The following is an 18,530-nucleotide window of genomic DNA, read 5'->3' as shown; positions in this document are numbered from 1 at the left end:
CAGGCATTTGTTCTAAAAGGATGAACATTTTATTACGATGTTGATAAAATGAGGAACATTTTTATTCATATATATTTTTACTCAAATAGTTTTCTGAAAATTTAAATTAAACATAGAAAATTGACATTATCATTTGATGTATGTCAGGTTTAACGTTGGTTTACTTAGAAACCAAACTGTTTATGAAAAAATTACCAAATACAAAAAGTCGTCTTTTTCTGTCAAGATTAAAAAATTGTATATGATGGGTTTTCAAAAAATCTTAAGGATGGTATCTATGAAATACTCATTATAGTCAAACTTTGAGAACTGGGTCAATTACAGGAATTACAAAGTAGCTTTGAAATGCCTGCACTGGTTATGCTCTGCAATAATAAAATTTCTTTAAAACTACTGTGTAGGCATACACACACACACACACACACACATATATATATATATATATATATATATATATATATACATATATATATATATATATATATATATATATATATATATATATATATATATATATATATATATATATACTGTAGTTGAATGTGACCAATGAATCACATTTTTATGGCTTCCATGAGTTTGCCTAAAGGTTTTGCTCTATTGTGAGTTATGAAAGTTAGAACAGGAAGAGGTTGATGATAATGTACAGCTAGATATAAAGAAATCAGAGGAACTTTACGAAACGTAAAAGAAAAATGCATGGCATCTATGACTAAAAGAACTCTTCAAACACCTTTAGCCCCACCTAAGGTGGGCCAGGCATGGCAAACTCTTGAGTGTTATCCATCAATGGAGATACCACTTACTAAAGTAATGCCATTCCCAAGGGACAGAAAGAAATTTAAGGACTAAATATACACAGTTTATAAGGGGTTTAAAGGAATTAAAAGAAAAACTATCAATAAAACATTTAAAACCAGATGCTATACCATTCTCAAGGCCCATAGAGAAATTTAACCAAAACTATACCACTATCCTTAAAAGAAAAGAGGAATTTAATGACAAAACTATTATTTTTGAGGAGCCCGAAAGAATTCAAAGACAAAACATAGCATTACAAAGGAGCATAAGACATTTTAGTGAAAATCCTATAACATTTTCAAAGACTATAAAGGAATTTAAAGACAAGCTTGACACCTCAGAAGAGTGGTTACTTACCTTCCAAGCTCTAGATGGCAGTCTTAGGTCTCCTGGTTTAAGTTTTACAACTTGTCTAGCCAACTGAGTAAAGATTGGTTTACATGGGGCTCCTCTTGTAGATATTCTTTTCACTGTTACTTGCGGTCCATAGTTACGACCTTGAACCATTGTGCGACCTAGACAACGTACTAAGGGAAGTGTATAAACTCTTGGAGATACTAATGAACGCACAGCCTCACATGTTACGGAGCTTACATTATCAATATAGCACTCCGTTCCTGGGGTGAGAGGAATCAGTTTCCAAGAAGCATAAAGTAAGTCACTGAATTGGTGCAACAAGCGTAAACGGGCACACAAGGCACTAGGCGGAATGTGCTGTAAATTAGGATACTGAGGTGGAACAGCAACAGGAATTCCAAGCTGCATAGGTGCTGGGTTTCCAGGAGTGACAGGAGGAAGTGGTGGTGCTGACCAAGCAGCACTGTGGCTTCGGCCAGCACTGATCTGACTTATTCCCTTTCCTGAAAGTGTTCGTATCATTTGTGGCTCCCGTACAGCTGCTGAATGGCCCAATCCTAATTGACCATCACTATTGACACCCCATCCAAAAACATCTCCAGAAGCAGTGAGTGCAAGGGTATGTTCAGATCCAACTGCTACATCCACAACGTTATGACTGACAAGTGCAGGGACTTGTTGTGGTCGGTTGTGGCCTCTTGTGCGAGACTCTGGCTGGCCTATAAGACGGTCCATTCCACATGTATAAACACGACCGTCTTTGGTTAGAAATACAGTAAACTGGGTTCCACAACAAACTTTCCTGATACCAATCCCACACATGGCTTCTACCTTCTGAGGGGTAGATTTTGAAGTTGAATTCCCTAAACCCAACTTTCCATAATCACCATCACCAAAGGCCCATACAGTATTTCCATCCACATCAACACAAACTGTATGGTTAAGTCCACAAGCAACTTGACCAATTCTCCAACCATCGAGTGCTGTTACTTTTTCAGGCAATTTCTTATTAGCAGTAGAACCAAGGCCAAGTCTTCCATAATCACCATTCCCAAAAGTAAAAAGTTTGCCATCAGATGTTACAACAGCTGTATGTTTGAAACCACATGCTATTTGGACAACTTCTTGCCCTTGGAAAGCTTCTATTTGACGAGGTCTTCTCTGACGATCTGAATTACCATGCCCTAATTTTCCATAATCCCCATCTCCCCATGAAAAAACTTCACCACTGTCTGTTACTGCTAAGCTGTGTCCATCAGATCCACAAGATGATGCCACCTGAGTCACAACAAACCCTAAAAAACAATTTCTATATCAGACACAAATAAATAAAAACAAAGATTTAAAGGGCTCTAAGATGGTTTCCTAATTACTAACATCATTACCTATTAATCAATTAAAAAAACCCTCAGGAATAATAAGACTACATTTTATGAATGGCACACAATGAGCATAATGGCTCAGTCACACATTTTTAATTCAAAGATGCATAATTTGTAACTGCCAAATTTTTTTTTCAATTACGATATTATTAATCTGTAATTACAACCAAATCGCCAAGAATTGTTAACATGTGCTAAGTACGGCGATTACAACAAGTGATGAAAGATGTTTTAAATTGTTTGAAACATATGCTGTCTGCTTGCACCAGCTGTCATTTATGCAACACTGAAGAAATGCTGTCGCCATTTGCTGTGATTAGATTGTGCAAATTGTAACTCGCAATTGCGACAAGTGTCATCCATTATGTAGTGTGCCATGAATCGCCATGGTTACGTGGCAGTGCAATCAGTCTGCTCTGCAGGTTGTGATGAGGCAATGCTGTCTTGCACACATTGGCAAGCATAAAAGGCAACAGCAAACACAAGAAGGTTAGTAGATATTCATGAATGACCTAACGATGACTTCATATACTTCTTAAGATGAAAGGCGTCATCTCCCACGAAGAAAAACAGACAACTCAGGGTTTATGTTCAGTTTGGTTTGTCAATCTTTCAAGGGCATGCAGGTTGGCTTCATGTTTATCCAGCCTTTTTCCTAGTTGTGTCTTGGCAAAGACATTGTTACCAAATTTTGGCTCCTTGGCTGCTACATCTAAATACCAGAACTTGCACTTGGCATCAACAACTCTTAGTAGAATAACTGAGTAGAACTTGTTATAAATAAGATAATGAGTTTCTCCAACAGCTGAGTTTTGGATTCAAATTTGTTTCCTGTATATTGCTCCAAGGGTGTGTGGTAAATTCCATTGTTACTCAAATCCATGGGATACCTCTGTCAATTCCTTTGGGGTGCTGGATACTTTCATAACTTCATCTCCTTAGGTAGCCACAATGGCCCTACAAGTCTCAGGCATAATACTGCTGATTGTGTTGGGAGCTAAACGGAATTGGAAGAACAAATTCTTGAAGGATTTTCCAGTTGCAAAGTAATGTAGGGTAACTGCAACATGCAGGACTGGCTCAATTCGGTTTCCTACAGAAAGTGAGGGTCTTCTGTATGTAGGGTTTGACACATTCCATTATTTCATAGATAAGGTTCTCTGTTATCATGGTAAAACTCCTGTATAGTCCTGAATTTTCTGTTTTGAATTTTTGCACCAAGTTGAAATAGTATCCTTTCTCCTTATGCATTGTGAATAGGGCCACACTCAACTTTTCGTCTTAGTTTTCTATGCTTCTTCTTAAACTTCGTGTTGTAGTTCCTCCATGGACCTTAGGATTCTTAACTGCAATATGACATTGCAATAATCAAAAATGCCTTTTACTAATTTGGTTATCCATGCTCTTCAAAACAGAAAATCACAGCGTGAGTAGTATTATGGTTGAAACTGGTAGATTTTACTTTGTGTGTTACTGGAATGAGAATGATCGGTGACAAGTTCACAGGGAATTCATAAGGTGGAATCCAAGAAAATGACACAGTTACAATGCCCTAACACTTTTTGCTACATGATGTAGCTACAATGCAATCAAATCAACATAATCTAACATGGCTGATCATAGATGTAATGCATATATGATTTCAGATATGCAAGTTCATCTCAAAATGTCCAATGTTGCCACCATGATTAATGGTGTATTATGCCATGGTGTTGTAATCAGCTGACATTTTTTTCTGTTGGCCCCATACACACAAATAATGGTGATAATGACCAAAACCAGTCATTATGACTTAAGCTTTCCTGAATCACAAAGTGTGTGACCGAGCCATAACAGAACACAAAACGCTTACTGACTTTTGTTACAATGCTCAATAAAAAATTAAGATTCTGAGATGGTTTTAGAATAAGCAAATTTACTTTGTTAAACGTTTAATACACCTTAATGTATATTTCAATAAACTGCTTCATATTGGATACAAGAAATTATACAGTAATCATAGATGTGGAATCCCCAAATATATCAGGATTCTTGTTAATTCCTAACCGTATTCCTTAATTACACAAAACTGGAAAGTGTGCTTTACTCTTAATGCTTTCCTCTCAAGACAAAATTCTTCAGTAGCCAACAACTCTGGGTAACAAAAAGCACAGATACTGATATACAAGTTCCCAAGGGTTTTAATCGATAGTATAAAAATGTAAATATTAAGAGCCCACTTAGATAAAATGTCCCTTTCTCTTACTTTTAAACATCCTATTTAATTTAGTTTATCTATAAACCAAGCTTCATACAAAATAGAAATATATAGCCTGTAAATCAATTAATGCATTTTCACTTAATGACATGGTAAATATCAAAAGAAAATTCATTATATTATATACCGTTTTATGTAATAAAATATTGCTAATGTTACTGATATTACCCCAAAATACTGTGCCCACAAAATACACTAAAAATAAAAAACCTAATATCTTCATGAGCATTCCATGACAATTGAGGTACCAAGTTAATTATTTCTTGTTAGGAAAACACTACAGTTCTTCCATGTAACTAAGAATTAAGTGTATTTCACCAGTACAAATATAAAATACATACAGTATCTGGATGCTAACATAAATGAAAGAACACATGATATAAATTGGTCTTTCCTGACGCAGTTTAGAAACAATTCAAATAGTCTTCAGAATATCTAAATTTGACAGTTCACTCCATTATCATAGAAATTCATATTTTGGAATATACTTATCTGATCAAGATTGATGCAAAATAAATGATTAATGAGCACTTAATTTTCCCCTCATGAAATGAATATAAAGTACAGTACCTTTCAAATACAGAAAATATAGGCAATATAAAATGTTCTTAAAATTATATTTACTATGTAAAACAAATTATATGTAGTACCTTGTAAGGTTGAGATAACTGTTGGAGTATGTAAATCATCCGAGTTACCCTGCCCCAGCCGACCATAACTACCTTCTCCACATGCCAGAATGGAACCGTTGGCAGTAACTATAAAAGTACAATTTTGTCCACATACAACTTGCTGGGCACAGCCAAGAGTTTCAGTTAAAACAGGAACTTGGCTGCTGCGTCCTGAATAGAGAGCAAGGTAAAAATATATAATTGAAAAACTTTTGTGTGGAAATATAATTGCAATGAATAAACATAACTACAATGAATGAGTGTAACCTGATTTTACCCTCTCAAAATGTAAATAATATGCAGTCACTATCCAAATAACCAATTATTTATGATAAGACATAGAAAAAATTGGGATCCCATTGCAAGATATAAAAGAAATGTTTCTTTATCTCAAGGAACAATTTTTAATATAAAACCTTCATTAACTATCTATTCATAGCAGCCTCTAGCTGATAGGATAAATCCAAAGGGCTAAAAGATTGGTTCACTGATTATGCAAAATGTCTTTAATTCAATTGTTTAGATAAACTGGAGTATTATTTTGAATCTCTCATCAACACATCTGAATTAATGGAAATTCAAATGACCAATGACTCTCTCGTTAGTTATGTGCTTGATCTTTTCTCTATCACAAGAATATCTGTCTTTCCTACAAATGACATTTCAGTAACTCAAACAGAGATGTCTTCAATGACATTCAAATGTCTCAATGAAAGAAGTCTTTGGGCCGTCTCATGACATAAAGATGGGTTACCTCTTCCCACTTCACATCCTGGAAATCCATCATCCTTGGATTGTTCAGTTCAATGATTTTTACTTTCCCTCATCTTATACTTATAATTTATAACCATTTTCATTCTTCTACATTTTCTTCAAAATTTAGCTAGACTCTCTCCTTTTTAATTTTTCATCTTCTCCAGACTAGGTACAATAGCTGGGCTTTCCATGATAAAAATTCCATCATATATCTGTAGGTCCCTTTCTGTATATTAAATATGACAAATATGGATAGACTAATTTTTAGAAAAATCTTGAAGAGTAGAATACAAAAAAATATAAAAAATATTTCTACTCTTTCAATGAAAAAAAGTATCATTTAAATAACAATAAATGAAAGCTCTTCATCCCCTTGGGCTGCCTCACAACACAAAACAGGTAACCTCTCCCCACTTTACACTGTAGAAATCAATCATCCTTAGATTGCACAGTTCAGTGACTTTTCCTTTCCCTCTATTACTAGACTTTGGAACCCTCTTAATACATCTGATTTTTCCCTTATTAATATAACCTTCCATTCTTTAACAGGCATATCATGCACTTCTTTCATGATCTAACTAGATTATCTTCAGTCTTATTGATGGTCTACAAAAGAATAAAAATGTTATCAACTTTACTGACATTATTGCTTTGTCCTACATATGCTGCTTTAATATGCTATTATCAGTTTGTCCAACTCTATTATACAAAGAACCCTACTTGCTTAGTCTACTAATAAATATGCATAAATAGAAACTTAAGAAAATATAGGATTAAAATTACGGTCAATGAAAAGTTGCATATCTTCTTTACAATTCTTACTAGTGCACCTTTTTATTTTCTTAAAAATCGATGCTGAAAATACCCAAGTCAGACATACTAGTTAGTCATTCTTCATATTCACTACAAATCTCAAAGTTAGTTGAATTTAACCTCTAAATAAATTAGCAATAATTCCACTTAAAATCAAATATAAAACAAGATGTTTTCGTGAGATACAATGTCCTTCTTGGTGAGAAATTTCTATTTGGCTTTTGACAAGACATTGACTTGACCTCTAAATGCACATTAGATTGATTGGTGGAGTGAGCCTTCCAAATATGGACTCTCCATCTTGTAGAATTAGGAAATTCTGGGTTATATAAAAGTTTGACCTTAGCAAACAGACAGTTATATAGAGTAAGAGATATGGACAGTTGCAAGATTATTCTTATGAGATAATTTTGACTATAAAGCTTGAAGGGAGTACTGCACTGTGGTATTTACAGAAGAGTACTGCAGGCAGTGCTAAAATATCACTGAAGCAATTCCTTTGTTCCCAGCTGTTTTCTTCATATTTCTCATATTCCTCTGCTCCTCATGTTCTTTTACCACCAAGATGCCAACTTCTGCAACTTACCCTGCTCTGATTATCACCTTTCAATTAAGAATAAATATTTTTGGCCAATCCTAAGATACACTGACTAAGTGGTTTCATTAAATTACTTTGTAGATATCAATAAGACCTTACGCAAAATAAACATGGGTAGATAACTCTACAACAATAATCTGAAGGTGTTCTTACCTGTCTCAGCTAGCTGACCATGTCGTCCACTGCCCCACATATAGACTTGACATCTGCCTCCAACCTGCCAGTCACCAGGATGTTGAGTGGCCCATGCCATAACAGCCATATCCTGTTCTACATCCCATTTGTCATTTTCTGAAGCCGAATTCAGGGGTTCACTGTCATCTGGAATTTTTTTTATACAAATAAACAGAGGCACCATGAAAATTAGTCTTAATAATTATATTTCTTATTTCTATACTCACCTGATGTTCATATTGCATCTCCTCCACAAGCTCAGTTTAATCTACCTTTATCCATAAAATCTTAAAATCTTTCCATTGTCTTCCTTTCAAAAAACATATGCCTTTAATAAAGGAAGGACCATTCTAGTGGTAAGTGGCAAGTGGTAACTCAAGTGCCAGTCTGTTAATCTCCTCAGTTTCAAAGTTGAAATTATCCCCATCCTCTTGACAGGATGACGTAGTGAGGAGGGGGACGGGCATGTATATGAACATCAGGAGTGTATAGGAAAAAGAAATTTTATCATTATAATTCTGTTAATTTTATGAACCTCCCCTGATGTTCATATTGCTGACTCCATCACCTTACTTGAGATGGGATGCCAGTGAAGGAAAGAGATAGAATAAACTTAATTAAAAGCAGACTGTAGTTTGTCTAAATGACATTTCTTGATATAAATAACAACTTTGATAACGAATCAATCATTAAATCAAAACCACACATATAAGTATTCCCATTATCAAAATATCAAGAAACGATGTGGAAAAATACATAGGAAAAATGCAAATCATTTCTAGATTTATTACTTATTTTAATTTTTATTGTTTAGGTTGCATTTGTATTTTTTGTAGGGTTTAACTTGTTTACCTTCAGTCCTTCACTCAAAATTTTTCATTTTATTACAGAGTGATGGTGCCCTGCACCCAGAGGGGAACATAGGTTAAAATTTAGCTTGTTATACTTGGAAATTGGGCCACTAGCCAGGATTCTTGGTTTTGGTCGTATAGTGTCATTTTTCTTGCCCGAGGTCCCCAGAAAAAACAAACACAAAAGGGATTGTTGACCCAGGACACTGCAAAGACAGTAACCTCAGTCATCATTTGCCGCTAGTTTGTGCTACGGTGCAAATTAGTGGAGAAAGGAAATGACGGTGCTCGTCAACTGAAGACGACACTGTGGAGCCGTCAATTAAAGAGAAGCAAGATGTTGGAACATCAGCCAAAAAAGAAGAAGGCCAGAGAGAATATATAACAAGTTCAGGATAAAGAAGCCTACAGAGAATATGAAAATAATTACTTGGATATGTTCTTGGTGAAATGAATATTAATGGTTTTCAAGTCAACAGACGCCCATTGTTCTTTGGCTCGCAGCCCTGTCAAAAGCTGCATTCAGAATCATCGACATTGTTTATTCTATTATAGGATAACTGGTTATAACTGCATTTTAATAATGCCCAGTAGCTTGCATTTTCATATACTGTAGGTTATCCTCTTTAAATTATCCCTGATTGTGAGTACAGTGTATTATTAGTAAGGGAGTACCCAATGTGTGGGCTGTTTGTTATTTTTTATTTTTTCTCATCATTTTTTAGTCTTGTCATTGTGAGGCTGCAGTGAAAATTGATATTGATGTACAACCTTTTTCTTTTCTTCATTTTTTAATAAATCTTTTTTGTTGTTAATCTTCTTTCAATACACTTACTCACTTAAGATACTCCCCGTTCCAGCCTGAAGTCTTTTTCTTTGTAATATAATTGTTTCCTCTCCTAATAGTTGTAGTATTCAAATAACTTGAAATATAGCTGCCGCTATTTATATTGAACCTCTAGAATAATATTAAGCAACTACAGTTCTAGCTGGGTCCCATTGCCCAGTTTAAAATCAAGCGGTGGCACCCAGTGCCCAATTCATTCTTGATTGTTTACCTTCTACCCAGATATCTGGGTATTCCCTCGTTTCTTTTTGTATAGTCAAACGGAGTTTGGTCGGCCTTCGGACACTAGGCAGTCTGCGTGCTAAATCTGGCCACAGTCCCCAAACCACTATAACAATACAAAGTATTTTGTGGGTCTGTATCAGTTGTTATGAGTACTATGTAGCATAAGTTTGATTCAACACTAGTTTTATTTAATTTTTGATAATAGATCGATATTTATCTAAAAAAAAAGTACATTAGTAAGACAAATATTTTCTTGGAAATAATATATTTTCTTTTACATTATGAAAATGAAAGACTTTAGCTTGGTAAGTTAGTATCTTATTTAAGTGCTTGTAAAAAGAAAAGAAAAGGGTTATACTTATTTCGCAAATCTTTCTTTGCCAAGTTCACGTCACATCTTATGATGTCATATTTCTGAAGGAAGGCGCGCTGGCCCCAACCGAATGATTTCCTTTCGGCGTGTTACCGAGCAATCTCATCAGAACACTGAGTAACAATATCAAGTGTTTTAGTGATCTGTATCAGTGAAGTAGTTATGAGAATAGCACTACTTACCTTAAATTTAAGAAAAGAAGTATGATGGTGTCACATTTCTGGCGGAGGGCGAGTGGCAAATCAAGTGATTTCCTTTCCATGCATTACTAATATTCCCATAATCGAAACATTGAATAATCATAAAAAGAATTTCTAATAATGTTCTAAGAAATATGAAGATTGAGCAGTGAATTTAAAAGAAAAGAGAGAGAGAGAGAGAGAGAGAGAGAGAGAGAGAGAGAGAGAGAGAGAGAGAGAGAGAGAGAGAGAGAGAGAGAGAGAGATATTCCTATGATAATTAATAATAAACAAACTGTATGGAACCTATGATATCCTACAACATATTGGTGCTGTTGTAATATTTATTATGAAGATATCTTGGAAAAGGAAATTATATAGACGACGCTGTGCGCATAATCGCAATACGGTAGTGTGACCTTGATATCAGCTGATGCTTACTACAATAAAACAAAAGTAATTGTTGATTATTGAAATAATCATGAAATTGAAAAATAGAATACAAATGCCTTAATAAACCACAATTAAACACAATTATGCCAAATGAAATATGAAGGCTTAATAATGAAAAAAAATTAAATACTGTATGAAGCTTTAAAAGGAACTAGGTGTACGCATGCATACACACACACCCACACAGAAAGAGAGAGAACATATTTGTATGATAACTAATAATAAAGTATGAAAACTATGATAGCCTATAACATATTGATGCTGATGAAATATTGATCATGAAGATATTTAGAGTAGATTACGAAATTATATACAGTAAACAATACTCATTCTCTCAATATGGTAGGGTAGCAGGACCTTCTGATCAGCTGATCTCAACCAACGGTAAACAAAATAAGTTGGTATTTGTTGATAATTAAGATGCTTCAGAAATAGAAAAAATGGATTAAAAAATGTTTTAATAGAGCATATGATATCTTATGAAACAAGAAAATGAAATGATGATATACAGGAAGAAAATATTGATACAATAGGTCGTCCCGAGTGTCAGGTGAAGAACTGATGTCTGACACAGTGGCATTAATGTTGCTCCTTTCCAAGATCGCAATAAGCTAACCATGTCCTACATAGGTGGTCTAACCTGGAGCTGAGGACACGTACATTGGAGACTCCGTGCAAGGATAGACAACTCCCATAAAGAGGAAATCCCTTTCCCATCAAAGCCTAGGCTCAAAGCTAAGTGAGAGATTTTGACTGTTGAAACAGAGAGGAGACTCTTCCACGAAGATTCGAAGGGACTCCGCTATCATTGCGGGAGTTTGGCAAGAGGTTCTGTGCGATCCAGTTTTAGGATTCACTACAGGAGCCGAAGGAGTCCCGCTGGCTGGACGAGTCATGGTTGAAGAAATGATACGTATTCTTAACTCATAGGAGAGGTATGACAGTCCCTCAGAGGTACAGAAAACCTAACTCACAGACAAGAAAGGTGTTATCCCTAAAGACAAATGACCAAAGCTTCGGACTTTGCATTCCCTCCGGTGGCTAGGCTAACTCAGGTTGAGAGAGAGCATCATTGTCAGCAAGCTGATGAACAAGACCAAGGTCAAGCTCTGGGTTGGCCGTATCTAGCCTTCCCGGAGAAGAACCTTGAGCAAGGAGGATCGAAGTTCCTTTAAACAAATCCCGAAGGAGACTGGTCCAATGGTGGCACAATGACAAAGTGCAAAGAGGAGAGGATTCCTCGAATCTATGTTTGCTATAGTTACTAAACATAAGCATGAGCTGACTCAATCCCCTAGAAAATTTAGGGATGAAGAAGAATAACCCTGAGGAGTCCTGTCTTATGAGACTGTTGACCCATGCAGGCATCAGGGGCAAGGAGGGGATCACAAGGAATTGGAAACTGAAACCATGTAAACAATCCAACAAATTCTCTAACTCGTGGAGAGAAATACAAGAAAATAATCCCCAAGCATTATGTTTCTTGAGTCTCCTTCTGAATCCCAGGGGAAGGCAGCAGGAGCAAGTGATTGGAAGACCTCCATTGCGGCTATTGCTGTACAGACCTATCTTCTACCTTCCCGGTGAGGTCTGGTCGCATATGGGCGTAACTATCTACTCAACTATTGTAGATCTTGTGATGCAAGTATCTGAAGATATTGACTTGTAAGGTAACTCTATACCAAAACAAGAGAACCAAAAGAGGTTAGAGACAGGGAGCAGAGGAAGCGACTGATCACTAACGCCTACGGCATGTCAGCCCACTAGCAATAGTAGTAGTGGTCCGATGAACATTGTGTCGAACATTCATGAATGCTAATGAGAACTGGTGAGCCGATGAAGAAGCTTGTGCATCCGCATGTCCTTTAAACATCTGCATGACCTCTTGTTGCCGTTTCAAGAGCTGAAGCTCATAGGAAGAAGTTCTAATAAGATGTATGCTTTGGGAATCCGTTCCCACTGCACTTGTGTGAAAACAACAAGTTCCGAGTGGTGAGTGAGGTATTAAGCACCAAGGCTGACTAGTGTGCAGTATCCCTCCTACCGATAGCAAGTGTTGGGTTAGGTTTCATGAAGAGAGTGTGTGCTAAACACTCTCCGTCGAACGAAGTCGGTGATGATCATCCCAAGAGTCAAGGCCTCCGAGACTCGTTGCTGGTTGTTGTCGATTCTACCCGCAAGCGGGGAGGTTGCTGATCATCAATTGCGGAGGGCAACTTTACCTCGAAAGGGAAAGTCGTGAGCTGGGCAGCGCTGTGACAGTGAATATGCTTCAAACTTTACACTCCCTCTGCCAGCTGCCATTGCAGAATGAGGGAATAAGTCGTCGTCAGCGTAGAGGAGCAAGACCGAAGTTAAGTCTGGGTCAGCTGCAAGCGGCCTTCCCGCAGTTGAACTTGCAGGGAGCAAGCAACATCTACTTCATACGGTAAAGGAGCATCCACATGAAGAAAGACTGCGATGTGGAGAAGGACTGAGCCGCTGCATTACGGAAGTAGGGGAGCCCTCAAGCCTAAGGATTGTCCAGTGTCAAACAGGAAGAGATTGTAAGAAAAGGTTTTTCCACCCTCGAGAAGATACTGGCACTACGCCGTCTATGAAACAGCAACACTCACACCGGCAAAGAACAAACAAAACTACAAGAACAAATTAGTCAAAGGCCAGTCAAAAAAAGTTGGGCAATAGAAAAAGACCAACTTCCACTCTCCACTAAGCCAAAAGTAAAAGTGACGATAGAACACAGGTGTGTGTGTGAGCAGGGTAGCCAGTACTAACCCCCTACCATCCGCTAACTAACAGTAGGGTAGTTACACTTCGCTATAAGTCTTATGGTTAGTCTTCCAGCTTCGCCAAAAGAATATTCCCTAACAAAGGGCGAAAGGGTTTGTATTTAGTGTTGGAACCAAAACAGAATTATGATGAATTTTTTTTTGTTTATTGTATAGTCCCCTGATATTCATATACATGCACACACACACCTCCCCACTACATCATGGTGTAAGGGGGATAGGGACAGTTTTGTCTTTGAAACTGAGGCGGCAAATACAATGGCGCAACAGTTCTAAAATTTTAATACTCTACAGGTAAAGGTCGAATAAACAAAGCTTCGGGATAAGTAAAAATATAAACATCAGGTGCGTATAGAAATAAGAAATTTTTATCACAAATATTGTTTTGTGTACAGCACTGGATACTGTAAGAAGGGTATCATATACCTCAAAGGCCTTTGTGAATGCTTGTGAAAACTAACTTCATAATCAAAGGCAATTGAAAATTTTAAAACTTCATTAAATTTTGAATATAAAACTAGTACTTAGCTGGTATAACCTAAAAATTAAAGAGTATAATCTTTGTAGTTGAAAGTAAAAATGACTGAATTCTGTATTTATGACTACGACAGTTAACCACTGGCAAACAAAACAGACCCAACTAATGCAATACATAGTTTGAGGATTTGTGCCCATGTTTACTTTTAGTCAACAAAATGAGGAATTGTAGCTCGGATAGTTTTCTGTAAGGAGTGTGGATCTCTTATAACCCTGATAATACAAATCTAAATTACCTTAATTAACTATATGGGATACTGAGACAATATCTCACACTTTCTGTATGAATTAATGATGGTTTCATGGATACACATCCTTCTAAAAACACACAGAAGTGCCTTTCATATTTATATAACATAAAAGTGGATACACTAGAAAGAGTCCTCAAATGGGAACTAAGAATTACCTTAACATGAACTGACAATGTAATCATGGACAAAGAATTAGCCAACTTTCTGCTGAGCAAAAATTTCTGATAAATTCTTTTGAAATGGAATAGAAAATCTTTAAATGAAAATAAATTAAAATTTACCTTGGTTTAAATTGAAAATAGTTACCAGTTATCCATTTGAAGATAACTAACACAAATAAAATTTCTTTCAGTGATTCATATTTTACAATTTTATTTTGATCCCAAATGAGATAATAACTAGGAAGTTTACATATTTGGATAATACTAATATATCTAAGAGACTACATATGAAAAATCAATAAAACTAACCTGAATTTTTCAAATGGCGAACTACGAAAGATCGGGGTAGCGGAGAGCGTTTCTTCAGACTTTCAGCAGTGCTGACAGCTGTGCTGAGTGTATCTAGCCAACTCCATTCAACAACTTGAAGGGAAATGACAAATGAATAATGTCAGTTAAATGTTATTTAACCACCAGTGTCAATTATACATATACTGTAACTCACAAATGAATAAGCAAGAAACATAAACTTAAAGAATTGAGCTCTAAGAATTCATTATTACAATAAGCATTATGAGTAAAATGATTTTCAAAGATAAATAACATCTTGAAAGATACAGTAAAAATTTATCTGCATGTGTAGGAAGCTTTTTCCCCATAACATTAATTCAACAAATAAAGTAAAACATATGTAACCAAAAGATTCTAATATAATATGCAGTTTTTTAAGAAAAAACTGTTGTTATCATGAAAATCAAATGCATGAAGATTTGTATCCATGAAAAAGATAAAGAAACAATGAAATCATAAAGAGAGTTTTGATTGTTGAAACAATTTATATTATCCACAAATTCACAACATGATATCGTTGTTAAGTAAAACTAAATTAAACTATAAAAATTTCTACTAGAAATATCCAAATTACCATCCAAAGTACTGCTTTAGCTTTAGTATATTCCCAGATTAAAAAAACACATGTCTACAAATGCCTTGTATGTGGATAAACATATCTTCAAACTCTTTACTCTTACATAAACAAATGGGCAAAAAATAATTTTCAAATACCTATATAAATTCCATTTTCCATTTCTTTTTAGATGACATGAAATAGAAGTGTCAAAATATTAAAACAGAGGACATACAATTTCATAACAATTCCTTGTTTACTTTTGGTCTGGGCTTAAAAAGGGAAATGGGATTACCCATCTAAGTTGCCTTAGAGCTTCCAAAATTAATTAGCAACAAGCTTTTGATTCATGATAATTATGTAGATCAAAACTCAAAATGTATAGCCTATTTACCAACTCATTGGTATAGAAAGGAAAAAACAAAAATATAGTATACAAAATGTTTGTTCTGCTGCACTATATATCATAATAAAACAAGCAAATTTTATTTTACAATACCTGGTCCAGCATTAGCAACATGTATGGGAGCTGGCTGAGTGCACAAAACAGTATCTAATTTCAGAAGTAATGCTAATGAACACAGCTGTTGCAAATAGCGACTGTGAACCAACTGATCTCCACTGCTCACTGAGAAGGGAAAAGAAATATGTGTTAAATAAAAAAATATATCAATGACTCTGATACTGTATATGTACAAGTTTTTTTTACACTGAAACCTTAGGAAAACAGTAACAATATATATTCACAATCATAACCGAAAAAATATAATCCAAACATAACATATTCTAAAAGTAATTTGCATTTTTCTAGCTAAACAAACTTGAGTTGGAATGGTGGTTAAACTTATTATCCAGGTAATTAATATCAGATGGTGATTAGTGGGGTCAGAAGTCCCCAAAGAAATTAATTATGTTTTTTTCCCTGGAAATGTTGGTCAGCATGGTTCCATGCCAGAAGACTGGTATAGGGTCAAAACAGAGACCCCTTCTCCTGAGGGGATAGCAGTATGTAATACAGTATACTGGTGTATGATAATCAATGGGTTAGTGTATATTCCACCATTCTCTCCCTCGTCTGTGGAGGATTGGGGGAGATACTTCTCTAGATTATAAAAAATCATTTCACAAGTGCAGCTTACCAGCATCAAGTCAGATTCAGTGAGTACCTCAAAGGCAGCTTCATTCCCAGGAGAGGGGAAAGAAAAAATGAAGGAGAAGACACAATCATTCTACTTTTTGTTACAGACTTACATCTACATGTTACAATAGACAAGATGCTTCCTGTCCTATGTGGGAGATGTCAGGATGCCTGAAAACTTTAAATCAATCAATCAATCCTATGTGGGAGCTGGGATGGCTTCCCAAATATTTGAGTAGCCATCTCAAGACCAAGAACAAAAGAGTCAAGGCACTTATGGGTATACTGTAGTATTACCGAAAGTAGAAGGGTATGAAGGTTGTTGGGCGCTTCCACATCCCCGCCTTCAACAATTGACCAACTGTGAGATTTCTCTTAAAGGCTAAGATGGATCCTATACCCCTGACTTCGTAAGCCCGGCCCGAGTCCTAGCTGGTACCCTGACCCACTCAGTAATCAGGGTGTAGGCTTTACGGATTTGTCTCATGAAGCCAGATAAGAGATCATGTTCCTCGGTACCTCTTTCTTGGATCTAGCAGTGTCAAGGAAGAGTCGCTGAAACTCAGTCCTGAGATGTTAGGTCCTCTCCCCATTAGCACCACAGAGACCTCACAGGTTACAAAAACATCTCTACTCATTTCCACCCAACATTTCTGGTAGAGAGGGAATGGAGAGAAAGTCTCGAACCTGGGGTTGTAAAATGACAAGTATTGGGTTTTGGCCATGAACTCTAGTGTAAAACTAAAGGAAACCTCCTTCCACCTCTCAGCGTAAGTGACTAAATAAGAGGGACTGTACAACTCACCTACTCTTTTCCCCAATGGTAAGGCTATCAAACAGACAGTCTTAAGAGTCAGATCTATATCTGACAACCTTCTCAAAGGCTCAAAAGGGATACGTGTAAGAGTCTTAAGAACAAGGGTCACCAAGGGTTGCCTTCTTATCTAAAGGCCACTTCGTAAGACCGGCCCGAGTCCTAGCTGGTACTCTGACCCTCTCAGTAATCAAGGTGTAGGCTTTACGGATTTGTCTCATGAAGCCAGATAAGAGATCATGTTCCTCGGTACCTCTTTCTTGGATCTAGCAGTGTCAAGGAAGAGTCGCTGAAACTCAGTCCTGAGATGTTAGGTCCTCTCCCCATTAGCACCACAGAGACCTCACAGGTTACAAAAACATCTCTACTTCATTGCCTACCAACATTTCCGGTAGAGAGGGAATGGAGAGAAAGTCTCGAACCTGGGGTTGTGAAATGACAAGTATTGGGTTTTGGCCATGAACTCTAGTGTAAAACTAAAGGAAACCTCCTTCCACCTCTCAGAGTAAGTGACTAAATAAGAGGGACTGTACAACTCACCTACTCTTTTCCCCAATGGTAAGGCTATCAAACAGACAACCTTCTCAAAGGCTCAAAAGCGATACGTGTAAGAGTCAAGAACAAGGGTCACCAAGGGTTGCCTTCTTATCTAAAGGCCACAGCACTGTCATCAATGAGTAGGCCTTTGCAGTCCTTTTTGGTTTGGGGAACAAACAGGAAATCACCACTGGGGTCACGGACACTGGGATCACCTCATAAAAACCATTTATCAATGGTATCACCACAAGAACTCTAACACTGACGACATCAAGGTAGAGGTAGCCTTAGCTACCAAATCCCTTAACAACATTATGGAAGGCCTACCTGTCTGGCCAAAGGAAGCCCAAGCCTTCCTAAGGGCAAACTCATCATTGGCGGCCTGCGCAGCAACAGAAGTTTCCCTCCTCCGATGGGGTATGCCAAGCACTAAAGGAATTCCACACGCCTCCATAACCTGAAAAAATATCCTGACACAGATCCAAGGTTTTCTTACTCCTGCAGTATACTGCTTGGAAACCATGCCAAGGGCTTATGCACAGAGGCTACAGTAGCAGTCACCCTCAATAAGGAAAAGAAAGAGGTAGAAGACTTCTTGTGTCTTCTTGGGCATTGCCAAAACAGACAACAGAGAAGGCTTAGCTCTCTTCTTTCCCTTC

The 18,530-nt window shown here is 36.7% G+C and overlaps 1 protein-coding gene across 1 annotated transcript in view; it reads right to left on the bottom strand.

The window, feature by feature from the left end:
- Positions 1-18,530, bottom strand: part of LOC137622979 (probable E3 ubiquitin-protein ligase HERC1) — a 91,431-nt gene that overhangs the window by 27,947 nt on the left and 44,954 nt on the right. The window contains exons 13-17 of the mRNA XM_068353590.1: positions 15,882-16,010; positions 14,785-14,898; positions 7,789-7,956; positions 5,448-5,639; positions 1,159-2,453 (exon numbers count right to left, since the gene is read on the bottom strand). Of these exons, the coding sequence (XP_068209691.1) occupies positions 1,159-2,453; positions 5,448-5,639; positions 7,789-7,956; positions 14,785-14,898; positions 15,882-16,010 (1,898 nt within the window). The remainder of the gene's footprint in view (positions 1-1,158; positions 2,454-5,447; positions 5,640-7,788; positions 7,957-14,784; positions 14,899-15,881; positions 16,011-18,530) is intronic.

The sequence above is a fragment of the Palaemon carinicauda genome, chromosome 30 (assembly GCF_036898095.1).
Source record: "Palaemon carinicauda isolate YSFRI2023 chromosome 30, ASM3689809v2, whole genome shotgun sequence".
Lineage (NCBI taxonomy): Eukaryota > Metazoa > Arthropoda > Malacostraca > Decapoda > Palaemonidae > Palaemon > Palaemon carinicauda.
Note: the sequence above shows the minus strand (reverse complement) of the source record. Positions and strands in the feature narration are given on the sequence as shown.